Source organism: Populus nigra, chromosome 19 (genome assembly GCF_951802175.1).
Source record: "Populus nigra chromosome 19, ddPopNigr1.1, whole genome shotgun sequence".
Lineage (NCBI taxonomy): Eukaryota > Viridiplantae > Streptophyta > Magnoliopsida > Malpighiales > Salicaceae > Populus > Populus nigra.
The window spans coordinates 9,911,340-9,938,409 of NC_084870.1; the positions used below are offsets into that span (position 1 = coordinate 9,911,340).

Sequence of the window (27,070 nt, forward strand, 5' to 3'; positions counted from 1 at the left end):
AAAGCATGGTCCACAAAAATACCAAACGCAGGCTGTGTGATCAATAATCAAAGGTTATATCAACGACTGATTTCCCAGGAAGGAGAGGGAGAGGGATTAGATTTAATAAACCTTGAAATCGACATTGGTTGGTGTCTGAAGTTTTTACCATCCAATATTTCCATTCACAAGAAATGTCCAGCAAAAGTCCAGCACCCAACATGTTAGGCCCTGTAGTGGTGCCCCATATCGTCAACCACGACACAAGGCCACGATAAGGACTCGCCAAGCATTTATTATTCCTCTTCTCTGTTTCATACTGCACAGCCGATTTCCATGACTTGTAGAAATCAAAGAGTCGATAAGTCAACAGTCGACAGAGAGAGTGTGTGAGAAAAACGCACGTGCTAGGCCTTTTCTTTTTTTTATGCACAAGTGTCGGAATATTAAATTAATTCGTGTTTTTTGCATTAAAGAGCACCATTTAATACACACGGTGAATCGTACTTTCTCGTTCATATTCATTCGTGAGTCGTGACAACTGCCATGGCCTTGGCATACAATTCCATAGCAATTTGGCGAAAAATGTGAAACATGTACAGCTGGGGGCATGAAAAGCTTGGCACAATTCGAGTATCCATTCCCCACAATCAAGCTTGAGGAAATCACACACAAACAATTGCAGAGTTTTATATCACATTGGTTCACGACTCTAGAAAAAGGAAGAAAAACAAAAAAAAAGACATGGTTTTTGTTATGGAAAAATTACCATTCCGCTTTCTCTTTTTACCTTGGTTACAGAACGTTGCTTAAATTTTCATGTATTATTCCCAAATCCAAAGGCATGAGCATGCATGGTATACGACATTTTCATGGATTATCCCCAAGACATGAGCATGCTAAGAAACTTTATGATACAGGTTTCAGAGAGATAGCAGTCATTCCACTTCCCCTAAAAAGCTTCATATTGATCATGGACCACAGACGAAGTAAATTTCATCAACATAATTGGAAAAAAATAGTACTCACTCCTTCATTGCAACATCCAGTTCCAATAGGGCTACCATCCAAATGGCACAGGAGTCACATGCCTCCAATCCCACCGTTCTACAGAAGAAAACAATGATCTGACATAACTGAGCGGTCAATTTGCTTATCACAAAAATACAGAGCTGAAATTTTGATTGCAAGGTTACAGACATTATAATATTCGTGTTTCCTCGTTCACCACATTTTTAGAAACCTAGCATTCCTCGTATAGGAGCAGATGGCAATAAAAGACCAGATTATAACCTGAAACACTATGGACAGCCACTTTATGCAGGTTGCAAAAGAAGTTTCCATCTGCTGTTGCGTAAAACTCCATATCTGCATAAAAAGCCAATTCAAACAGAATAATCCACGTCCATCAACCATTTCGTGTTCTAATTACAACAGCATATCCTTTCACATGCTGTTGTATTAGTATGACCATGCCAAGAATGACTTGTAAAACAGACATTTTGAAGTATGCAACTGTGATTGCATATTTAGGATAAAATTTTAACAGGTGAAGCATTAACAAGACCATATCACCTGAACATTTGTTTTGACAAAAAAACCCAACAAAACAATTTCAACAACGTCCTGGCAGAAACATAGTAATGAACCAGGTAGCAAAATGGGAAGTGCGAGGTAAAGTTTTGGACCAGGGCCTGGCAAAGGGTTACTTGAGGACAGTGAAATGGACATGTGTGCTGGTATTTGGTTTAGATGCATGACAAACAGAAAGAGTGCAGGTTATATTCTATTGTTTGAGTTGTCCAGCACCCACATCCATGAGAGCAGAAATGCATCTAGGCTAACAATGCATTATCAGATCTTAATCTTGACAACATCCATTGACAAGAATAATTGTGCAGGAAAAAGGTGTAAAAAGTAAATACCTCAGGAAACTAAATCAATTACATTAGTGATATTCAAATTTGAAACTAAATCAACTTATATTTCCTTATTTAAACTCAGGAAAAAATCAATAGCAAATAACATGCTGAAAACATACCCTTCATATTCAGGATACAGAATGTGCTTGGTTGAAAGCTCTAAATCAGTGTTGGTAAAGGCCAAGCAATGATTTCTCCCTCTCCTCGACCCTCTTCCTTGCAGCTTCCCTAGCTTTAAGTGCTGCCTTTTCTTCTACAGATACAGCCTTTGGCTTTTCATCTGGCCTCTTCCTCTTGTTAACAGCAAATTTTGAAGGAGCGCCTTTAACAGATCTTCTAGGATTTAAAGAAGCTGAAACTACCGGACCAGGTGCAGGGCCACTTTGAGCAGCGACTTTATTTTCTTTTACCGAACTGACAGCTGATGCTGGCAAAGGCTTTTTAAAACTGGATCCTTTATTCCTGGAGCCTGATGAAATCTGAACCGCAGCATACGCTTCTTCTTGCGTCACCCACTTGCCTGTCACATAAATTCTGAGTTAACATGCATAACTAATCTATAATTTAAAATCTTGTTGTGAACATTAGGGAGAACCAGAGAAGACTGTAAAAATTCCACTGTACGACCCTGTACCTATAGCATCAGAATAGTAAAAGCCTGAGTTTGGATCATAGTGTAAACCATTGCTTTGATTGTAATAATAGCCTGAAGTGCTGTCATAATCCCACTCTGTCATCATTAAGAGCTGTATCAGTTTGAACACTAAAACAATCAAGACATTAAAATTTCAAAAGCCATTAATAGGACAATGCTGATTGAAGTATCAGAAGGGTGTAAAGAACAAACAAAATACAGCACACAACTAGTATACTATAACAATGTACAGGTACGTCACACAAACAAACGAGGAGAGAATCCTCAATAAAATAAAGAAAAATGCCCACTGTCAGTTGCAAAGAATTCTCACCAGCTCACAAGGCTCTCTCCTCTAACCACTCATTGAAGTAGTATAGAAAAATGAGTCAACGTCCCTTTTATACTTGTGCATAGTCGGTCACAGAAGTCACTTTTCTTAGGTCCATTTCTGAGTAACAGCTGGATGTGGAAAATTACAAGTTTAAAAGATGGATGGCTGCTAATGCTTTTGGTCGAAACTGACTCCTGGCATGGCTTTTAATGCTATAATTGCTGGCTTAGCAGTAGAAAATGGCTTAACAACTAGCTTTATTATAATTCAAATCAGTTTTTTGCTTGTGTGTTGACTCTCAACACTCCCCCTCAATGATGATTCTCTACTGATGCTAACCATGTCACTGATCATGACATCTCCAATCAACTACAGGATGTCTCCGACTTTGGTTCAGAAGTAGTTACTTGGTGTAGTAAGAGACAAACAATAGCTTCATTATCAAACAAACAATGAAAGCAGAATATAGCGCAGCAGTAATGGCAGCACAAGGTCTTTACCAACTGGTTGATTATGCAATCATTGGTGGCTTGGCAGTAGAAAATGTCTTAACAACTAGCTTTATTATAATTCAAATTAGTTTTTGCTTGGGTGTTGTTATAATTCAAATTAGTTTTTGCTTGGGTGTTGACTCTCAACACCCCCCTGAACTACAGTTCTCTACTGGTGCAAACTATGTCACTGATCACGGCATCACCAATCAACTACAGGATGTCTCCGAATTTGGTTCAGAAGTAGTTAATTGGTCTAGTAAGAGAAAAAACAATAGCTTCATTGTCAAACAAAAAATGAAAGCAGAATATAGAGAAGCAATAATGGCAGCACAAGAAGTCTGGTTAAATCAATTGTAAGAAGTCTGGTTAAATCAATTGTTGAAAGGTCTTCACCAGCTGGTTGATTATACAATTCCAAGACACTGCAGAATTGGGCAGCAATCTATTTGGCAAAGAATCCAGTATTTCATGTGAGATGCACATGGAAGTGCATTATCACTTTTTGCGAGAGAAAATATCACGTGGAAAGTTACAACAGCAACAAATTAGCATGGAGGACTCAGTAACTGATTATTCACTAACGGATTTGATGGACAACAATTTTGAAGAGTTTCAATTGCAACTCGGTTTGCCAACAAGAGAGTTGTTGTCTAGGGAAAATATTGGGAGCCAACACTGTCTCTAAGCCTAAAGATGCAAAATTCAATTTCAACTTATATGTAGCTAGTTGTGAAAACATTTTTCATACTGCATTAGCCAGCCATGATAGTAAACAAAGTCAACTAAGAAGCCAAAGTTGCAATCACCCACACACACGTCAACTGAGAGTGGAATTTCTACTATTCATATCCAGCTCATGCTAGCAACCAACGTTAAAGAATGGGCACTTGGTAAGCAAACTATGGAAGTATAAAAAGGAAGCATGGCTAATTTTGTCAATGCTACAGGTATGTGCAAGATGAGTGGTCCAATTTTTCATATTAGTGATATTATGGGCAATGAGAGTACATAAAGCCTACCTAGTCCATGAGTATTTTGTGGGCAATCTTTGTGTTGCGCTCCAATATATACATATAAAAGTGGCCATTGTTCTAGTTACTCCACACCTTAATTGCCTAACAAAATGAAGCACTCGGTGGCCAACTTCATTTAGAAAGAAAAGTATCAGCACCAAGAGAAAGATTTCAAAACATGAAAATATTATACGGGGCTCAATCATGGGGTAACAACTAACAACTACAAATTTACCATGCAATATGCAAACTTTTCTGGCAGTACAAGGGACCTGCTGGTGATATCAAATCAAAGCTCTATAACACTCCAACAAAGCCAGATAGACTCGAGTCTCCGTTATCTCAGTCCATTCCGTCCATTCCTTAAATAATCCAATGCCCCTAAACTTGCTAATGCAACTCACTAAACTACAATATAATGATGTCTAAAACTCAAACCTACACCGATGCTATCACAACCATCATTGAATTGTCTCTTAAGTTTCAGAAGATTCTTGCTACTTACTCTCTTGACCATCTTCTTGTATATCCAATGCACGAAGACTACTTGCCTCCTTAAGATTCGCCACATCCTTTTGATAACTCCGATTTGCTTTCTATCAAACATTCAAAACAAAAACAAACATTAATCAGCCTCATCAAATCATTCATGAATTACACAAGAAACAAGAAATTGTAATTATCACCTTTATTTTTATATAAAAAAATCACTTACAGCTTCGATCTGCTCGAGAGCACGGGCAGCTTCTTTCTGTTGTTTCTCCTTGGCGATGTTATCTTTCCGCATAGAATCGAGCTTTTTAGCAACATTATCTTTGTGGCGTTGGCCAAGTTCATGGTTTCGGATACTTGTAGGGTTGTTTGATATAAATATCTTGCAAAAATCGCACCATTTGTTGCCTTGGCTTACCCAATACTGCAAATTTAACCATTAAAAATAGCTCAAAAATCCAAATTAAATTTTGAAAAAAAAGGTTTTATTTTTTACTTACCTCCGTCATGATGATTTGGGAATTTGATTTTGATTTTGATTGGGGAGACGGAGAAATTTGCTGTTTTGAACCCTAATATTTTCTGGGGTTTTTTTGACCCAGGTCGTTCTAAATCTCTTTTGTCTTTCTAGTTTGAGGCGAGCGAGCACGGCGGTGGAATACGGGTCGTTTGATTTCGTCTTGATTTAAAAAATAACTGTAATTACCGCAGGAGTTGAACCGGTGCCGACTTTCTTTTATTTTTCCTGTTCAATTTAGTCTATGTATCAGTGGGAATAATGTTTGATTCTAAATCTTCTTGGAATTGAAATGTCATCATGTTTTTTAAACAACGGCTCGGCTTCTGAGAATACTGCTGATTTTCTTGTTGAATGATCATTTATCATGTTTGCTTACATTAAGATCAAGTAATGTATTTACAGTATTATAATTTAAGAGGGAAAATATCAGCCTAATTCATTATTAGGTTTTCCCCCTCAAATTTCAAATTGTTTTTTTGAAAGAAAGAAAAAAAATATGTATCATGATTTCTCAATAATAAACACACAAGCAAGGCAATTATCAAGAAATTCATTCTAATTAATTTTGAGAGGTGTAACTCAACAGATTAAGTTTTAGATTTGCTTTTTAAAAATCAACAGTTCGAGTCTTACAAACTTTAGGACCACTAGAAGTTTATATAATCATTAATTTTAGGGCTCGTAGAATTAGCATGTACAAGCTGGCTCAAACATTTATGTTAATAAAAAAAAATCCATCCTAATTAGACAAATTTGTTGCTTGTGCTAATATTTTTATCTATTTATTTATTTATTCACCATAGTTTCTTGCAAGCAACTATTTATTTATTTATTCACCAGAGTAAATAAAGCCCTGGGAGTTAAAACCTATATATCCAACTCTCAACTCATAGGTTTTCTGGGAAGAAAATTTGTTGCATATCAATTGGGTTTTTTTAATTATTCATTAAATCCAATCTAATTTGATAAAACCAAAGTTTTGCTCGAATGATATATTGTTATACATTTAAATAATACTCAGAAAATAATGGCTATTTCTTTCTTTAGAAAAAGGAAGTAAAATAATTTCATCAAAACAAAATAAAATTAATCAAAATAATAATTACTTTCAAGTCAAGAAATAAAAAAAGCAGCACTATAGGCTAAGACTTCCGATAAAATATAAGACGAATAATAAACAATTAACCGAGAAGAGGAAGCAATTGCAAAAATTGTGATTCAAAAACTGGTATGAAAATGTCTTGAATGTTAACGAAAAAAGAAAAAGAAAAATGAAAGTGTGTGGTGGGTCCACACACATTAGCAAAACAGTTACACCGAACCAATGCCATCCCATGGAATGGAAGTGATGAGATCAATGGTGATTTCACCGGAATCATTAGCGGAAATGATGATTCCGGAACTGAAAACCCCACTTCTTAACCAAACTACTCCTACTTTCCACCCTTTATCACCCTGTCTTTCCGCCTCTTCCACCTGAAACAGATCCCTCCCCACCTGCAAAAACCCTAAATCCCATGGATGAGTCCTTCATGTTAATGCTCTCGAACCTCCTCCACCTCCACAACGCCCTAGACTCGTCAACTTCCCTCCTCTCCTCCCCTTCCTCATCCTCCTCCGCTTCCTCCCCTTCCTCCCTCCTCTCCTCCTCCCCTCCTACCCCTCTCCTCTTCTTCACCCTCGCTTCCCTCCTCTCTTACCTCGCCTCCCAAAAAAAACCCACCTCCACCAAACCCCCCTCTTCCACCTCTATCACCACTACAAACCCTGAATCCTCCTCCTCCTTCTCCGTTTCCGCTTTCCGGGCACTCTCCACTGAACACATCTGGTCATTAGAAGCTCCTCTTCGTGACTCCCAATGGAGGTCAATGTACGGGTTATCCTATCCTGTTTTTACTACTGTTGTTGATAAATTAAAACCCCATATTACTGCTTCTAATCTTTCTTTACCTACTGATTATGCTGTTAGTATGGTTCTCTCTAGATTAGCACACGGGTTTTCTGCTAAAACACTTGCTTCGCGGTATTCTTTAGAGCCTTATTTAGTTTCTAAGATTACTAATATGGTTACAAGATTGTTGGCTACTAAGCTTTACCCTGAATTTATTAAGATTCCGGTTAGTAGACGTAGGCTGATTGAGACTACACAGGCATTTGAGGAGTTGACTTCTTTGCCTAATATGTGTGGAGCTATTGATGGGAGTCCAATTAAGGTGAAACGTGGGGATATTGGGGGTAATATGTATAAATGCCGATATGGGTACTCATCGGTTTTATTGCAAGTTGTGGCTGATCATAAGAAGGTGTTTTGGGATGTGTGTGTGAAGGCGCCAGGTGGGAGTGATGATGCTAGTCATTTGAGGGGGAGTGTGTTGTATAATAGGCTTGTTTCGGGTGATGTTGTGTGGGATAAGGTGATTAATGTTAGGGGTCATCATGTTAGGCCATATATAGTTGGGGATTGGTGTTATCCCTTGCTGTCATTTCTTATGACACCCTTTTCGCCGAATGGGTCTGGGTCTCCTGCACAGAATTTGTTTGATGGGATGCTGATGAAAGGGAGGTCAGTAGTGGTGGATGCTATTGCATTGTTGAAGGGAAGGTGGAAGATTTTGCAGGATTTGAACGTGGGTCTTGATCATGCACCACAGACCATTGTTGCTTGCTGTGTGCTGCATAACTTGTGCCAAATTGCAAGGGAGCCAGAGCCAGAAACTTGGAAGGATCCAGATGAGGGTGGTGTTCCAGCAAGAGGGCTTGAGAACGAGAAGTCTTTTCATTATTTTGGAGATAGCCTGAGGCAGGCGCTGGCTGATGATTTGCACCAGAGACTTTCTTCAAGATAGATTTATGCTCTTATGAGAAACTGTTTTGCAGCCATTACTTTCTCTGTAAGGATAAATTCTTTAGTAATTCTAACCCAATTTAGATGGCATGTGGGTTTTCTTTTGCTTGCTTATTTGGCCTCTTTTGGAACGTTTTAGATGTAGGTTTTCTGCATCATTGAATTCCATATGCAATCAATTCTCTGTACTTCATTGGGTGAGCTAACTTGGAAATTGAATTCTCTAATCAGAGAAAAGTCAGATAACCGTAGTTGGAGGTATCAGTACTTGATTGTTACTTGTATTGTTGCTCATTAAATGAATGTTTGTTTTGCTCGAGCGTGACTTCCTTTCATATCCTGGGTTCTTTTGCACAGATGGTGTTTGCTGTTCTGATGCACTGGTGAAGTAATTATTCATGCATCAGTCCCATATCTTGACCCTAGGTGTTTGCCTTGCTATACATCCTTGATGTTGTCTTGGGGAATCTCTTTTTGCAGATTCTTTAGCTGAAGGAACCAAAGCCTTCAGGTAAGGTATCCCATCACCCGATAATGGCAAACAGAGTTCTTGGCCCAAAAGCTAAATAATGCTCTGCCAGCAAGAGCAGCCATCTGTTTTCAGGTGGAGATGCTGCGAGGCTGCAGCAGCAGCAGAAGTGGCCCTTTTGCTTCGTTGCCAAGCAACTACTTGTTTAACCGGAAGTTGAATTATATGAATGATGATTCAGGTAACATAGCAATTGTTTGGTTTCTCTTGACGCCTAAAAGTTATCAAGTCTCATTCTTAATTTATTCTTCACGGCATGGACCATGAAATATTGATTTTGCTCTTGTCAGTACGGGATAGCTAATGTGGAACTATAAAGCTAACATGGCGATCACTGTGAAATTACATAAATCCACCAAAACCTAGTAAATTCCCTTCCGTGGTTTTTTTCTTTTATTTTCTTTTCCTTTTTTGAGAAAAATTCATTTCCGTAGTTAACAACACGATAAGAAAAAAGAAAAGTCACGGGTGCAGATCCGTTACTATTGGCGTTGAGCATGGCGTTGCGCGCAAAGAATGAAGTAGGTGCGATTGTTTCTGGAAAATTATTTTTTATGTTTATTTATTATTAAAATAATTAATTAATAAAAAATACTTTCCAATCAATGAAAAATATTTTTTGGTTAACAGAAAATTTGACTTGGTTTGACGGAAAATACTTTACAGAAATTATGAAAAATTTAGAAATGTTCATTATTTGTTGATTATATCAAATTTGGTTCTCAAATTTTTAATTACTATATATATTTTGTTTTGAATATTTGTTTTTTAATTTCATCATTTAAAATTTAATTTTTATATTGATTTTAGTCCTTATTTTTATAATTGTTATTTGTTTTTTTCTTATCAATTTTTAATTGAAATTTTTTATCTATCAAATTTGATTCTTATTTTTTTGATTATTACTTATTTTATTTGAAATAATTTATGAAATGTTTATTATTATTATTTTAACTCCTTCATCTTTTAATTTTTTAGATTTGATCTCTATTATTTCGATTATTATTTATTTTATTTGAGATAATTTATGAAATTATATATTTTTTTAATTTCATTCTTATTCAACTTTTTAATTTATAAGATTTGTTTATTATTATTTTAATAAACTTGAAAAAAATAAAACATTAATAAGCTACTTTTCAGCTCATTTTTCATGACATAATCAAATACTAAAAAATATTTTCTAATTTATTTTTCATTATACTACTAAACATTAAAAAATATTTCACTTTTCTAAAATTTATTTTAAAAAACAATTCCAGTAAAAAAAAAACGAGTCCAAATTTATTAGAGTATTGTCTGCATGGAGGAAAATCTAGCGTCTCTGAGGCATTGAACTAGATGGCCCAATTGCGTGAGAGAAAAGCTTAAAAGAATGCTAGCATGTCAGTACGGCGTCACAGGAAGAATGTTAGCTTCAGCGTCTGCATGTCCTTTATCTGGCCAATGATCCTTCGAACCATAAGACCAGCAAAACTATCATAACCAATGGCTGAAATGCCTGGGGAGTTGGGAGACATGGTTCAGCCTCGCTTGATCTAAAGATTCAGGACCTTCCAAAATGTCCCCGATAAGCAGCTCTGTTTACACAGATCACACACAAGCTTGAAGGGCAAACCCTGTGGTAACAAGTTAACAACACATCGAGTGTGGGTTTGGTAATTTTATGACATTGATCCACAAGAATAAGATTACAGCACATCTATAACCACAGTAAACGTGGCATGCATTATTTAGGCAGCAAAACTGTATTTTTTGACCTCATGGTTGAACGTCATGGTAACCATTCCACAGAAAAAGTTTGATCCGCACTTCCTTCAGCAGAGTCATAATCCCCATAATTTAAATACGGGCTACAAAAAAAATAAAAAACTGTTCCCATATGGGACACTCAACTTCATGGGACATGGTGACTGGTGACGGAAACCATCTTCAGGCGCGCGCAAGTGATTGAGAAAACATTTTAACATAAAGTAAACCGATGATCTCCCGAAAGCTGTATGGCTCAGTTCCAAGTCCGTCCAAATCAAGGTTTCAAATTCGTAGGAATGCTTTTGGCACTACCATGCGGTTGTTGCTCAAGGTTCCTGGAGCCGAGAAGCAAAAGTATTCACCGTGGATGCGAGATTGTACTGTGCATGTGATGCTGAGGTGGATTATAATGCGCAAAGGTCAGAATAGATTGAATAAGAGAAAAGCTACAACATGTTCTTCTGTATGCAATATTATGCCATGACCAGGAGCAACACAAGCAGGAAAAAGAAAAATTGAACTAAATGCAGTAAATTGGTGTTGCATCATATTGAGTATAGATAACATAGCATGCAGCCATGCAGAGTTCATCATCATAGTTTTATATACAATTCTTGTGAATAATTGGCAAGAAAATATGAGGATACGAGAATGTGAAACTGAAGTCCATAACATCTTGAGATACCAGAAAAGCAAAGAAACTGAAATTCAGCTTCCTTCATCAGGCCCTTGACAGGACAAAATATGTCCAGTTAACATTGATAGAAGATACAATGAATTATCCATCATAAAGTCTACTGGCCAGCATTGGCACGAGCTGCACCGCTTGGAAGAAAGCCATCCTTGGCCATTTCAGCAAGCAAATTAAAAACTGCATCTATGTTCCCTTCTTTATGGTTGATTTGAACAAGTGCTTTAGAAAGCTCTGCATCTGAAAGCTTGCAGCTTCTCAATATCTCCCTTATAACTAGATTCAACTGCTTGTCCATCCCTTCACTGTAAAGTGCTTTAACCAGAGCAATGGTGGTCACAGTATGAGGAATGAAACCAAAATCAACCATTTCCTTGTAGAGTTTATGTGCCTTGTGAACATTTCCATCTCTGCAATGACCATGTATAATGACATTATAAACCGCTTCATTTGGCTTCTGGTTTCTCTTAATCATGGATTCAAAAACTTGATCTGCTTCGTTCATCAAACCCTTCATACAGAATCCCTTTATGAGAGCCACGACACTCTTAAATTCAATATCACTACAACTTTCTATCAGTGTATCATATGTTATGCCATTTGGGATAGACTCGTCGTAAAACAACTTAAGCAGGAGCCTCTTTGCCTCCCTTGTTCGAGCTTGCTTGTTTAGTCCATTAATAAGCACATTGTAGGTGACTGCATCTGGTAGAAAGCCCTTTTTTATCATTTCATCATGCAAATTAAGAGCCTCATTCAAATCTCCTTCTTTACAATAACCATTAATCAAGCTTGTATAAGTGAATTCATCAGGAAGCAGACTCTTATTCAACATCTCTTGGAACAGATCACAAGCTTCATTCAGTCTTCTCTGCTCACAGAGACCTTGGATAAGCGATGAGTAGGTAATGGCATCAGGTGAAACACCCTTCTCAACCATCTCCGCATTCATTTGAAATGCCCTGTCCAACTCTTGGTATCGACAAAATCCAGCTATGATAGTACTGTAACTTACAACATCTGGGGACAAACCTTTACCCTCCATACCTCGTAACAATCCTATGGCCTCCTCCATCCTTCCCAAAACACAATGTCCATTTAAAAGGGCATTATAAGTTACAATTGTGGGCGGGAAACCACTTCTAATCATTTCATCCCAAATACGGCAAGCCTCATCCATGAATCCCTTTTGTGAAAACCCATTGATCAATGATGTGTACGTTACTCCATTCGGACGAAGACCTCTAACATGCATCTGATCAAAAAACTCCATTGCTCGGTTCAAATTCCCAGCCTTACACATAGTATTAATCAACGACGTATATGTAACAACATCAGGGGACAATCCATTCCTCAACATCTCTGAATGCAAAACAAGCGCTTGGTGAAAATTACCCACTTTGCAATATCCATTTACAAGTGTATTATAAGTCACCCCATCAGGAGCAAAACCCTTGCGATCCATCTCTGCAAGAACCCCACTCGTCTCCTCTATCCTCCCTACTCTGCACAATCCATTAATCACCATATTATACGTAAGCAAGTTTGGCTCCAAACCTTCCAACCCCATCGACCTCAACAATTTAAACGCCTCATCTATCCTCTTCAACTTACAATATGCACCAATTACAGTATTATATGTAACCACATTCGGCAAACATCCATTTCTCTCCATTTCTTCAAAAAACCTCAACCCCATTTCCAAATTCCCCGCTGCATAGAAACCCCTTATCAAAATATTATAACTGAATACATTCAAAGAAACCCCACTTGCGATCATTTCCCTGTACACTTTCTCAGCAAATCTAACTGGTTTTCTACACCTAACTATTGAATCCAAAATTGCATTATATGACAAAACACCAGGCATAAACCCATTAAGCTTGGCTAAATCAACGATATTCAAAGCCTTTTCAATAAAATTTAGGTAAGAACAAGATTTTACTACTAAATCAAAAACAGCAGAGCTTGAATTACACATAAAGTAAGTATCTTTAAGACATTGAAAGAAATAATTACCCTTCTCATCAACAGAATTTTCAGCCAAGTCCTGAGCCAGATTTTGGGCTGTTTTATAGAGCTTGAATTTGGTTAAAATGTGAAGGGCAATGCATTTACAGTGGGGGTTAAAGAATTGGTGGGGTTTAGCAAAGTTAATGAATTTTAGGGTTAGGGTTCGATCATTTTGGGTTTGGAGAAGCAAATATGAAGCTAATGCAGGGGTTATTTGGGAAGATATCGAATTTAAGTGGTATGGATAGCGTTTGAGGAGGGTTAGGGCTTTTTCTGCTAAAAGGGCATCTGTGGGTGAAGAGAGAGTAGACAAAGAACGGTAGATTTGGAGTCTGGGTAGGGACATTTTGGGAATTTGGAGAATTTAGGGTTTTGCAGTGAGCGGAGAGAAGAACCAGTGAAGAGGTTGATTGATGGAGCTCTGATTTTTAACTGAAGGGTTTAAGAGAAGTTTCCCTCTCTCTCTCTCTCTCTCTCTACGAACGACGAGTATTCAAGCTGTAACTTGTTTAGATTTTAGTATTTTTTTTAAGTCTTAATAGTAATTATGAGCGAAAAATATGAATCAATTGGCACAAAAATAAAATCTGAGCGAAAAATATGCCAACAACTCCTAGAATTTTTTTGTCGAAATACCTTAAAGTTGCTATAGAGTAATTATTAATAATTTTACTTCACAAGAAAAATAAATACAAGAAAGAAAGAAACAAGAAATAAAATAAAATTTTTTTTGAGACTAGATAGAAATATTCTTATATTTTTTATGAGTAAAATAAAATTTTCTCTTTTATTATCAATTTTTTTTTTAAATGAACTTATAAAGTAATGGCAGCTATTCCTAGAATATTTTAAATTTTTTCAGTCCTTGCTTCTTCAAAAAGAAGTAGCTGTTCATTTATTCACAGCAAAATATCTTTTTAAGATTAACTATGATACATTAACAAAATATGCGAGGAGGTATTTAAATTATTGTGAATTATAATAGTAAATTGATAATTTTATATTTTGTCAAATATGGAAGACTAAGCATAGAAGTAAAAGGGTTTTTTCTTGTAATTAATTTGTCATTTTTTTTTTCAACAGGGTATAAAGATATTTTTCTATTTTTTTCAGAACAATAAAATACATTCATTTTCCTTAAAAGCAAGATTCAATTAATTGATTTCTAGGGGTTTTTTTTTTTTGAGATTTCACATTTTTTGCAATAAAATTACCAACTTGCCCTTAGAATTAAATTTAACTCGGGCTTGCTCTATGGGCAACTTTAGATTTTCATTTTGACTTTTATGTTATAACCAGATTAGTATAGAGGTAAATTGATATTTTGTATTAATTAAAAATTATTAAGTTTTTAAAATTGTCAGGTTCATGCCGTGCATGTGGTTGTGCGTGAAAGGGTTTCTTCATGCTTTAATGGCACGAACAATGTCCTCCGGTGGGGAAAGATTATCTTCCGTTATGTTATTACATTCCTTATTATATCCATCACCGGTGGGTGTTCAGTGTTTCTGGATTTTGACCGGAATCAATTTTTTTTTTCTTGAAATTTACATATGACAATTAAAACTTCTGAGTGGTCCCTTTGTTAGGGATATTTGAGTGTCAATCATTAATTCTTTTGATTTATTATTTTTATTTTTATTTTTTTATAGGTTTTTGTTTTGTTTTTAATTTTATCATTTAATTTTAATTTTTTTGTTTTTTGTTTTTCATATTCGATCATGGTTTTTTTTCTTCATTTTTCTTTTATCTCTTTTATAAATATTTAATTGTTTTCAATTCCATCCTTAAATTAAAATGTTTAATTTTGGTCCTTATTTTTTGAGGTGGTATCTTCTTTTAATTCTTTTGCAAACTTGATTTTTCTTTTCAATTTAGCCATTTAATCTAAAATTATCCACCTTTACAAAATTAATCCTTATTTTTTTAATTGTTATGTTATGTTTTTTTGTGTGATTTAATGTTTTTTTTTTTAATTTTATCATTTGACATTTAATTTTTTAAAATTTGGATTTCATGGTTTCTTTTAGATTTGAAGCTTTTAATTAAATGAGTACTTAGGTCATGAATTTATAATTCCTAATTTTTTTTGAATTTTTATTTTATTTTATTATTTAATATTAATTTTTTAAAAAAATAGGGTTCACAGTTTTTTCTTTGTTTTTGGATGTCATAATATGTCCTGGCTTTCACGGTTTAACTTAGATAGATTTTTTTTTTTTTTTCAATTTGGGTATATGATCTTTTCCGTCTGTCTTTATCAATTTCTAAAGTAAATATTCCTGTACTATATAAACCAGCGGCAATGGACAAGGGAGACAAGGCGGCGGCAGAAATACCATCGGAGATCATTACTGATATTATTGTACGACTACCCATCATCAAGGGCATTATCAACTGTTCAAGCGTTTGCAAAGTTTGGCACAATCTGATCTTCGGCCAGCCTTATTTTGCCGACATGCATCTAAGAAGGTCTTCTTCACATGAAACCCTACGATTTTCATTGCTTGTAAGTTGTATGATCGTATTAGTAATTTTACAGCAGATCGCTATAGCTTGCTGGTAGAGTTAATGAACAACAAAATTATCCTTACTTGTCATTGAAGCCTCTATAAAACCAACTTGGATATTTGGAACGACAACAGTAACCTCCGCAAATGGTTGTTACCTTCAGTGGGTTCGTGCAATTCTTTATTTCTATGAAAAACTCTGTCCTGATAGTTATCTATGGTATCCAATCCGAAGAGGGTTAGTTGTTCTCCCCAAAGCCGAGGAAAATACATGTACCACACAAGTATATATGTGGATATGGATATTGCAGAGAGACAAGCCAGCACAAGGTTTTACGTATTGTGGAAAAGCCAAGATCATGGAGAAGAATAGGATTTGTTCCATATTCGTACTATGATAATGTATTCTTGGTCACTTTCAATGGAGTTATGTATTAGTTTGTTGCATACACCGAAATTCTTTTTGATCAGATTTGTTCTTTTAGAATCCGTAAACAGCAAAATCGACAAATTTCCTACCATCCCAACTTGTAACTTCAGAACTGCTCCATTGACCTTGCGAGTTGTTAAAGATTGCCTGGTTGTATGCCATCTATTAGAATCTTTATGGCTTGTACCAAGAAAACTTTTGAGATTTTATTCATATATAGCAAGGAACATCACCAGAAGCTTAGGATTAATTAACTGCGTCATCGACTCGTAGACAAATTAAATTGGAACAGGCAATCACTTTCCAAGCTTTATTTCTCCTATGGGTGTTAAGAAGGTTAAAAACTTCACAAGAAGCTGAGGATCCATGTGTTAGGTCACTACTAACTACGCTACGTAAAGAAATGATGGAAATTGGATAGCCCTAGACGAAGACCATGGTGTGCTAGTATGAAATCATAATTGAATATCCATGAATGAAGCAAAGTCGAAGGCTAAATAAACACAACCATGTATTAACTGCAATAATTAAGAGCAAGATTTGAAATGTGTAAAGCATCTACTGTGGGAACAAGTAATATTCTTCGCCTATTTGGGCAAAACCTAAACTATATCTTTACACCATGATGACAGTGATACTTCACGGTCATTCCCGTTCTGAATGGTTCAGACTCCTCAGAAATGGAATGAGGGCTAAGGTTTGTAATATGCAGGGAATGGTGCTCTAGAAGTTATGCTCAACAGAGCTCCAGATATGCTATTGATGTGAGCAGTTGAGGTGCATCTTTGTATCACACCTTTTTCTTGTCCCGGAAGCAAAGAATAATAAGCACATCCAACAGAAAAGAGATATAATAACTCTTCACTGTGCCTTTGCGCAACGGTTCGGCTGGATGTACCATGCAACAACTTGACAAACCCATGGAAGCTTAGCTTCCCATGCATCAGCATGTCTTATCCAGTCATTGAGAATAGCATGGACCGGGATGGAGGGGTCAAGCCCAAGTTCCTGAAACAACAATTTGTGAAAAGCTAGCTTCCATTCCAAAAAACACTGCAAATTGCAAATGTTTGTTAGAAAGTTAACAAGCAACTTACATTACTTGTCTCGGTTGGCTTGTCAATTCCAGCAGGATATAAATTTACTAGTTACAGCCAACAAATTCAATTGAGTCCTGCTAAAATGCTTGTGATAAGAGCTATAAGGAAAATTGAAAGGATGGACATTAATTAAGCAAACTAAAAGAGACTGCATAGAGAAGGGGGCTAAGGCATTGTGATGGTGGTGGAGGTTGGAGGAGGTAAGGGGGAGAGAGTAGAAGAAGAATTGATGGGTTTTTTTACTGGGGTTTGGGTGGAAGTGAGGGTGGGACTTCTTGGTGGGAGTGGAAAGGTAGTAGTAGGAAAGCTAGAGCGAGCGAGCGAGCGAGTTGTACAGTCTTCTTGGTGGGGCTAAGGCATTGTCATGGTGGTGGATTGAATCAGAAAACTTGGGAAACACTATTGGAACGCCATCGAATATACTTTAGTTCTATTTATAGAGAAGATGCATTGTAATCCAGTCTATATTTTAAATCTCAAAATTTATCATTATTTAACTCCTTTTGCTTCCTTTCTATTATTATTTAGATAACATTTATGTTTTTGATGATCTAATTAATGAAATTAATATTGAGAAATGTTATTTTCGAATTGAATTCAACTTATTAGTTATAAAGCTATTTGTTGAGTTCCATCAATTAATATTATTAAATGACTTATACTAAATTAAATTAAAATTTTGTCAGGTCAATTATTTTATTTTTGTGGTTGGAAATCTTCAATTATTAAGCAATTTGAGAATTGTATCTAGTTGACTTAAAAAAAAAGACATCGAATTAAAAGGATAAATAGAATGATAGGTGGGGCAAAACACTAAAAGATCTGTCCGGCCACCATGAGTGATCAAGCAAGGAACAATCAACATCCATTTAATAATCACCATGTAAAGTGCTATACATGGTAGCCAAAAATGTGATGCAGAATGCAATCCATGCATCATAGAAGCTAAATGCACAGTCTGGGGTTTCCCCACAAGGCTACACTTTATTATCTTCTCTGCATGCAATGCAGTGACCAATTCACCATATCGGACAAGTTGAACATCTAGCTCTGAACTGTTTACTACTGTATTACAGACTTTGATTTAGTTCATGTATTCACTGATTGGACAACAGAATCATGTGAACGCTACTCAAAATCTAATATGGAAAAATAAAGACTATTCGCTCTTCAACCTGACAATGGCAATTGAGACTATTCGCTCTTCAACCTGTGAAGGGGGAAACTGATCTCACCACTCTCGGTCACCCTACAAGGCCATGATTTGTACGGTACAAAATGTAATTGGATTATTCAGCTCTAAAGCACAGTCCACAAAAATTAGCATTATATAAGATGCTCAACTAGTCACTATAGATCGTTACTGGAAAAAAAACAAGAAAACTAGTCACTATAGATCCATATAAAGCCATGTTGCTACTGCCTGCATAAACACCGACCACATCCCAGAGTACTTAACTACAACATGCATATCTACAGCACATTCCAGTTGCCAATTGATTGAAAATCTGGATCAAGCCATCCATCTTTAGCTCTTCAAGGTATCAAGATAGAAGAAAGATTTTTCTGCATTTCTTGAAAACCAAAGAAAGTTGTCGCCCATGCTGCTCAAGTAACCAACATTAGTAATGTTGTCGATGATCACACTAGTATTCTATCAAAAGTCTTTGTAGATGATCTTCGTTTAAATTTTTAACCAAGACAGACATTCGGATCTTCTTCATCAGAATCAAATTCCACCTGCAAGAAATCAAAAGCATAAATACGCTGGCTGTACATGAATCAACATAAGAAGGAAAAGTCCTTGTTATTTGAATTGTCTGATGATGCAATTTTTATGAAGAGACTCAAAATTTCTACACCAACATACATGATGCAGAAGCAGAAACCAATAATCATTACCGTGGCAATGAAATGTCAAAGTGTTTCATCAAAAAAAGGATACTCACATTTTCATCTCTAAACCATCTTCCATGGCAATCACGCTTCCAACCCGCTTCAGTGAACTTCAGCTCCCTCTCTCGCCGCTCCCTAAAATCCAAGTGCTGTTGCACAAGCATCTTCTCAGATGCTATTACTTCCGGACATGAGCTGTTTTCGCAGATTTTGGTCACCACATTCATAATATTTACATATCCCACGCTCAATTTCAGATCACAGTTTTGATTTTTGGAACTCAACTGGGTAGTTCCTTTGCCAAGTATCTCGGTAGCTGCCTTCTTTGTCTGTTCAATCAATGGCTTACTCACTAACATGGTATTTTTGTTCGAAGCACTTGGATTAGCAGGCCTAACATCAGATTCTGATAACGCTAATCTTTTATTGATCTCACTTTGTCTCATCAATTCTTTTTCCTTCAGCTTGGACTCCGCAGCAATATGTCGGGATCCCTTACAATGCATCTAACAAAATAAAACACATTTGAACAATCTTATTTAAACTGTCTTTTAGTTCCACTCGTGTCTTCTAGGTATATACATCTACCTTTCAAAGATATATTTATCTTTCAAGTCCCTTAGATATCCTAGAATAGCATAAATATATATGTTTAGGAGTATTATATTTAAGTCCAAGTTCGTTAGGGATTCCTCTCTTAGAAGAGTAATATATTATATGAAAAAGATTTGTTTTCACCATGCTTCCCTTCCTACCTTCTCCCCTATTTATTTCTAAAATGACATCAAAGCTAGTTTGATCCGGTGAAAGTGGATGGACATGTGACTTTCAGAGGAAAAAAAAATAGAGATGCAAGATAATAATACACAACAAAAGAATTGGGACTGAGAGATAGAAGAAGTCTAAGAAAGAGATTTAATGCAAGTTGACAACTTCTTGCACAAGAGATGATGTGGTACTACCACACACAACAAAGAGAAGAGAGAACCCTTCTTACAATAGATGAAAAATGGCCAAAGAGCCATGACAAAAAATATTACAGCAGCTATAAGAGGAGAAAAATGACTTGGATGAACCATGTTTAAGCAAATAAAATTGCTAAAGAAAGGAAGGTTGAAGAGATAGCAATGAGATGCCGTTAGCAAGTCTTGACAAGATCATCCTACAACACATTTCAAATTTCAAGACTTCTCCTAGATATATACATGTAATTATTAAAAATCTGTTTATAAATCTCTTGAATTATTTTAGACTAGTATAAATATACGTGTTCAAAGTATTATATTTAAATTCAAATCCACTAGGACTTTCTCTCTTAGTAGAGTAATGTATTGTATAAAAGAGATTTGTTTTCACCATACTTCCCTTCCTACTTTCTCCCAACTTAACTCTAATACAATCAAATAATCAATATTTACAATAACAGAAAACCCTTCTCAAACAACCTCAAATGGATACAAATCAGAATTCAGTTCTGTATTTAGTCTTTCTAGGGTTTGGTAATAGTAAGTTTTTGTATCCCATTTGATTCTTTTACATAAAAACACAAGTGGGGTTTCTCTCTTTTTAATTTATTTCGATTCAGTGATTGCTGGTAATGAATGCTACAGAGCAAGAAATCTGAAAATTGAAGAAAAAGATAAGAGGGCATCTGGTGCGTACAGAGAGCGCGAGAGGAGATTCGAGGACGGGATTGTGAGGGCAAACAAGACATGCATATTTTCCACTTGATAGCTTCTTGTGAGAAGACCCATCAAGTCCGTCTATTACAAGATCATCAACTCTTCTTTTCCTGTATTGTGCTTCTCGTGCCCAGCTATCTCCACCAAAAACACTCATCTCTTCTTGTTCTCTCTTTTGTTGTTAAAACTCACTCTTTCTACGTAATCCAATTTTTCCTTGAACACAAGATTGGGCCTGTTGTAGCTCTTTCGGCCACAATTCTCCCCTTATGTTCGTTTCTTTCTCAGGCCTTAACTGTATGCTATGGAGCCCAAGTCTCCAAACAGGAGAGGGAAAAGAAAAGAATTTGAGACAATAAAGAAATACATAAATGGAGATTATTATAGATTTTGTATGTTGACTTTTTTTTTCTATTAAAGTATTCATACTTTTATCTTTAATATTTAATTTTTTAATTAAATTTTTTTGATAGATTTTGTGAAATATATAATAATAAATTGATAAATTGACATGTTAGCAAGACATGCGAGTTAATTATCCACAAATGATGATCTTATTTCTAATAAAATATTGATATATTTATATTTTTTTTTGAGTCTATATATTTTTAGTTTTATTATTTGAGTTTTAATATTTTTTAAAACTTAAAAATTGATTACTTTAATTTTAAAAGAGTTAACTACCTACTTTACATTCTTATAAAGGCTATTCTTTATCAAGTTAAGTAAAAAATAATAATATCAATTTATTCAAATTAAAAGAAAATAAAAATAAAAAACAACCTATCCAAATAAAAAATAAGATTAACTCCATCTCCATAATTTTCTAACTAACAAAACAAATCTCCATTTCTAATGTTTAAAAGGTTAGAGATAATCGTTATTTTTAGAATATTTTTTTATTATTATTTTTTGCTAAACATTAAAATAAATATAAATTAAAAAAAATACTGGGGTGTGGTAGACAAATATACTTTTTAGTCTAGGAGCTGGGCTGATTGACCCAAATCCCAAGCTCAATCTAGTGGTACTGAACTTACTGAAGGCCCAACAATTTACTTTTGTATTTTTATATAGAGAAGATGGGCTGTTCTAAGCTCTCTTTGTTTGCAAAGGGAGGCAGCAGGACGTTAATTCACGTCCTGCACGCATCACAAAGAAAAAAACAAAATGCAAGTTACTGAGAAGGAAGATTACCTGGTGCAAGGGGTGGTTGCTGCTGGTGGCGCTGGAGGCTGGCGTGGCTGAGAAGAAGACCCTGCTGCTCACAGTGCTGCTGCTGCTGGTCACGGTGGCTGCTGTACAAGTTGCTGAAACCAGGGCTGCCGCTGTTGAGAAGAGTATTGCGTATCAGACGTCTATGTGAGATGAATGGAATGTCTTTTATGTAGTACCGGAGCATTCTATAAACACATACAAAGGCTGCAATGCTGTAGCGGTTTCCTCCGAAGGAGTGGCACAACCAGATGTCATTCTGCAAGGCGTACATATCAAGCATTAATTAATTCTCTAATGCCATTCTGCAAGAGAAAACCACTTTTAAGTATACGTTAATTAAAAAAGAAAAAGCCACGCATGAACAACTGCATAACAGACCAGATCAATGGAGAAAAGGAAAATATTGGCATTAGTCAAGCGATTGTCTAACAAACTAAAACACCTCCTTACAATAATCTTCCTCAGCGGCTTCGACTATCCAATTAACGAGCCACAGTAATTCGATAATCTTTAGTTATATGATCATCAAAAAGAAATGTGAGCCACAATTCTTTTACTTTTCAATGTCTGTTATACTAGCCACCAAAAAGATTAGGAACATATTACAAAGAGTTATTGGTTTAATTACTCGATCATCTGTTTCATAACACATCTGCCAGACAATTATACCTATGGGCAACTGTTGCAAAACACGTTGGCCGAATGCAAAGCACCATATAGGTGCTCTAAAACCCACATTCCCATTGACTGTTGGCCATGCCAATTGCTAAGTAGGAGAGTGAAGGCCTGTGCATATGCTACACGAGCCATCTTCCCTGTTGCAACTCAAGAAAGATGTGAATTTTATGCTGGAAATTGATTAGGGAAAGAAAGGTATAAAAGTTAGGGGAAGAGAATGGTGTAGAACAGCCAAAGAGGTAGTTTTTCTTGATTTGGGTGGGAGTTAGTAGGTCGTCGTCCACTTCTGCTGTCAAATACTAAATTAACCAATGTATTGGCGTGTGTTTTGCGTTGAAAAATTGAGAGAGAAATAAAAACACGAATAAACCATTTTATTTTATTATAAGATTTGATAAACACTCGGTATATTTCTATATGATGGCGGGCTTAAAACACATGTTTTGTTTACGTAGTTATGTTGTGTTTTAAAAAAGAAAATTGTTTTTCTAAATAATTTTTTATATTTTTTATTGTTTTGATGTGTTAATATTAAAAATTATTTTTTAAAAATAAAAATTAATTTTATTTTAATACATTTCTAAATAAAAAAACACAATATATATATATATATATATATATATATATATATATATATATATATATATATATATATATTTGCTTTCCTTAAACCCATACTACGAGGTCAACAAAATGAGATATCATTTCTATTGTTTTTATTTGAAAAGTCTACCACCAAGTCAAAATCCTAATTCACGGAAGCTGCGCGCGCCCCAATAAGTATTTGATTTGTATGGTTTTTATTTCTACGAGTTTTTTTTTCTTGGTAAATAGTTTTGATTGAAATTATTTTTGACAACATGCAATTGAATGGGATCTCATAAAGTAAAACTCGTGGTGGTTTTTTATGCCATTAATACGTTTGCATGATGTAATGAAGATGGTAAATTTGCATATGATAAAAATACACGTCGTCGTCACCAAAGGATGATTAAAATAGTTGAAGAAAAAAAATACAAAAGGAATAATAAGAAGTTGGAAAGGTATGGAGGGTGGGGGCTTAAGAGAGGAAATCGAGGATCGTGTTGCAATGGCAAACAAGACCTTTGAATTTGTCTTTTATTCTCTCACACCAACACTTGAACTTTTATTTTTATGTTTATTTTGGAAAAAACTCTCATGTAAGTATTTATTATTAATGTAGTAGTAGTTATTTTTTAAAAATATTTTTTATTTAAAATAATATTTTTTTATTTTTTAAAATATATTTTTTTCTATCAGCACATCAAAACGATTCAAAAATTTAATTTAAAATAAAAATAAAATTTTAAAAATATTTTTTACCGCAAAAACAAAATGTAGGGCTGTTCTCATTGATACTTTCTTTGCTCGAGAGTAATCCATGATAAAATTATAAAATTTTTCGGAATTTAATGTTAATAAATGAGTTAGATATTCTTCGCTGAAAAAAAAAAGTTGATGAATGAAGCCAAGAAAAAAGGTTACTCCTCTCATGGATGCATTTCTATTATTCAAGGAGCTGGCTAAGCGGATACGAATATTTACGTATACTTGGGTAAATAATTAATATGAGTTAAATCTTATTATTTAAAAAATATAGTTATAGTTGTGAGATATTTTCTCATAAATTCTTATTTATGACTGATATAACTCCAATCAAATTGGAGAAATTAATGAATTTCTTAAAGAAAGATAAATTGTATCTAATTTTATTAATGTACAGAAAATAGCTTGATTCCAATATACTATTTCATAAAAACACACGCAAGAGATATTATTATAGATAAACCATCATCTTTACATCATGCAAGCGCATGATATAATCTTTGAATGGCATGGAACATTGAAGTACTTTTAGACTAATAAGACCTTAAATTCATATTTTGTCAACCAATTTTAGTTAAAACCGCAATATTGATCACTTTTGCAGCTTCCATTTAGCGTGGACTTAGCTTTGATCAATTCTTCAAACTCTCAAAGAAAATCATTGGATGTGACAGTACCATTTCGTTGACCCCTTCTCTCCCGCAGCCAACCATCACTAGAAAATGCACCGAGCTTTTCATACTGCTGTTAGGATCCAGGAAGCTGGGTTTCCCCCCTAGCTAGCATTAACTTTTGAACGCCAAACACCCCAAAATGTCAACTAATGTCTTTGCTTAATTTATTTGATATATAGCATAAGTGGAGGACTTAATTCATAAAAAAAAAGAGTAGAGGATTTAGGCGGCCATTGAAATTGGTGAGCATCACATTTCTCCATCTACACCTACTCGAACAGAAGGGAAAAAAAGGCCAGTTTGGCTGTTCTGCACTATTTCTCTTTCCCTCTCCCCCTCACCTATATATAGATGCTATCAACTCATATTGTACACCACACCATCTAAGTTTCAGTTCTATCTAAAGATTCACATCCTTCTCAAGTTGCAGTACTTGAAAGGGAAGATGGCTCGTCTAACACATGCACAGGCACTCATCCTTCTGCTTAGTGCTTCCATGTGGGCAATAAGCATGGCAAGCAGGCAATATGCTTTCAACAACACTGATTGGAGTTCCAAGCGTCGCCCTTGTCGCCAAAACAGTACAGCAACACCCAACAAGATCGTTGTGGGTGGATCTCAAAATTGGACGTTCGGTATCAACTACGCTGATTGGGCTCTAAAAAACGGCCCATTCTACTTCAATGACACTCTAGGTTAGTTTATCACTTAACATAAAACAATGCTATATATTATCTCCTAATCTTGTCAGGATTTCCAAAAATTACCCAACATCTACGATGCCCTGCCATTCAGATTCGGGTCATTTGCAGAGATCCTATTCGAGCAGCACATATTCGTATATATATTTTTTCATTAAGCCCATGTTTGTGTGTGGATGGGATTGATTTGTATTTCTTTCATACGAGTGTATTGTTTGCATACTGTAATTACTGACATGATTTATTTGTGCAGTGTTCAAGTATGATCCTCCCAGTGACACAAACACCCATCCTCACAGTGTCTACTTGCTACCAAACCTATGGAGCTTCTTAAAATGTGACCTGAGCAGAGCCAAGTTGGTTGCTAGCGAGACACAAGGAGGTGGTGATGGGTTCGAGTTCGTGCTCAAGAGCTGGCAACCTCATTACTTTGCTTGCGGCGGAGGTGCTGGCTTCCACTGTAATAACGGCACCATGAAGTTCTTTGTCATGCCAATGTTTCGTCGTCGGTATTGAATGGAAATCGATCATCCATTAGTCGCATGCATTACCACTTGTGTTGTCTTTTTGTTTTTTTTTTCCTTTCTAATTTTTAATATGAGATTTGTGAGATCTAAATAAAATAAGGATAGTGGTGAATATGATGATATACATTGGTATGATGATGAATTGAAAAGGATATAGTTTTGTTTACTTTGTCCTCTCGCTCCTCTCTCTCTCTCTCGTTTATAGTAAATTGTTCCTACTTTTTATACTAAAGGAAAGGGATCATAATTTATACATAGCCAAATTTACAATCATGTTTTTGGGAGGACGTTCTTTTTTCACTCAATTAAATCTGTTCTCCATTGCTGACAATCCAATATTAATTTTATTTGTAATATTTCATTATTGTCTGAATCTAACCAGTTATTGGTCCTAATGCTTAAGAATTGAAGACAAAACTTTACGAATCACATTGCCTAAGGACTCCAAAATCTCCACCTAACTAGTCATGTAAAAATGTATGTAGCTTACCAAATTTTCTCTGGCCAACCTTATCGGGCCTGAAAGCCTGTTAAAGTCCGGACAAAGCTTTGATTTAAAAAAAAAAAAAAAAAAAACAAACCAAACCAGCTGGTTTGGCTATAAGCCGGGAACACGCATTTGAGTTGAGTTTCCTGGTAATAATTCCTCGGAGGATATGAGAGAGAGAGAGAGAGAGAGAGAGAGAGAGAGAGGAAAGTGACAAGGACAAATCATCCCTTTTGAAACAGCAGAGAAGATTATTAGAATGGAAACAAAGTGAAAATGTTTGCAGTATAAGGATCAGCATGAGTGCGCGAAACGCAACACCCGTCATTTCTCCTGATCAACGACAAACTCACCAAAGCGACAACAGTGCCTCTGAACAAACAACAAGAAGAAGCAGAGAAAATGGTGGCGTTGGTTTTAAGAAACCTAGCTATTTGAACTGGGACGGTCCTCCTCTTGATGATGGCTGCCCTATTTGCTCCGGCACCTTAGATGTTCCTTGCAAAAACACCACAATTTTTATTGGTTTCCTATTCCAGTTTAAGGACCCTACAAGTTTAATCGAGTCCAATCCGGCAGTAAAAAATAAAATCCCAGGCCCA

At 35.6% G+C, this 27,070-nt stretch overlaps 5 protein-coding genes across 7 annotated transcripts; 2 read left to right on the forward strand and 3 right to left on the reverse strand.

The window, feature by feature from the left end:
* Positions 1–987: 987 nt before the first annotated feature.
* On the reverse strand, positions 988–5,657 carry LOC133680666 (zinc finger protein ZOP1). 3 transcript variants are annotated; one of them, XR_009836362.1, is made up of 7 exons: positions 5,369–5,648; positions 5,092–5,292; positions 4,882–4,972; positions 2,536–2,631; positions 2,021–2,421; positions 1,273–1,347; positions 988–1,086 (listed from the first exon to the last, which is right to left on the reverse strand). XR_009836362.1 is itself a non-coding variant. In XM_062103701.1 (6 exons), the coding sequence occupies exons 2-5, from the start codon at positions 5,211–5,213 to the stop codon at positions 2,066–2,068; spliced, it is 681 nt and encodes a 226-aa protein (XP_061959685.1). In that variant the 5' UTR covers positions 5,214–5,292; positions 5,369–5,657; the 3' UTR covers positions 988–1,347; positions 2,021–2,065. The 3 variants fall into 3 exon arrangements, 2 of the variants coding, with proteins under 2 accessions (XP_061959685.1, XP_061959684.1); XM_062103701.1 differs by having other exon boundaries at positions 988–1,347; positions 2,536–2,647; positions 5,369–5,657; XM_062103700.1 differs by having other exon boundaries at positions 988–1,347; positions 5,369–5,647.
* Positions 5,658–6,641: 984 nt separating this feature from the next.
* LOC133680624 (protein ANTAGONIST OF LIKE HETEROCHROMATIN PROTEIN 1-like) lies at positions 6,642–9,003 on the forward strand. The gene is made up of 2 exons (XM_062103654.1): positions 6,642–8,279; positions 8,714–9,003. Exon 1 carries the CDS (start codon positions 6,906–6,908, stop codon positions 8,232–8,234), a length of 1,329 nt encoding a protein of 442 aa, XP_061959638.1. The 5' UTR covers positions 6,642–6,905; the 3' UTR covers positions 8,235–8,279; positions 8,714–9,003.
* A 2,036-nt stretch (positions 9,004–11,039) lies between these two features.
* On the reverse strand, positions 11,040–13,710 carry LOC133679444 (pentatricopeptide repeat-containing protein At5g39710). Its single transcript, XM_062102049.1, has one exon. The coding sequence runs from the start codon at positions 13,562–13,564 to the stop codon at positions 11,309–11,311; it is 2,256 nt and encodes a 751-aa protein (XP_061958033.1). The 5' UTR covers positions 13,565–13,710; the 3' UTR covers positions 11,040–11,308.
* Positions 13,711–18,521: 4,811 nt separating this feature from the next.
* LOC133679592 (uncharacterized) lies at positions 18,522–21,044 on the reverse strand. Its single transcript, XM_062102237.1, has 3 exons — positions 20,817–21,044; positions 19,208–19,660; positions 18,522–18,998 (listed from the first exon to the last, which is right to left on the reverse strand). The coding sequence occupies exons 1-3, from the start codon at positions 20,991–20,993 to the stop codon at positions 18,951–18,953; spliced, it is 678 nt and encodes a 225-aa protein (XP_061958221.1). The 5' UTR covers positions 20,994–21,044; the 3' UTR covers positions 18,522–18,950.
* A 3,964-nt stretch (positions 21,045–25,008) lies between these two features.
* On the forward strand, positions 25,009–26,147 carry LOC133679343 (uncharacterized). The gene is made up of 2 exons (XM_062101899.1): positions 25,009–25,448; positions 25,708–26,147. The coding sequence occupies exons 1-2, from the start codon at positions 25,199–25,201 to the stop codon at positions 25,968–25,970; spliced, it is 513 nt and encodes a 170-aa protein (XP_061957883.1). The 5' UTR covers positions 25,009–25,198; the 3' UTR covers positions 25,971–26,147.
* Positions 26,148–27,070: the final 923 nt, after the last annotated feature.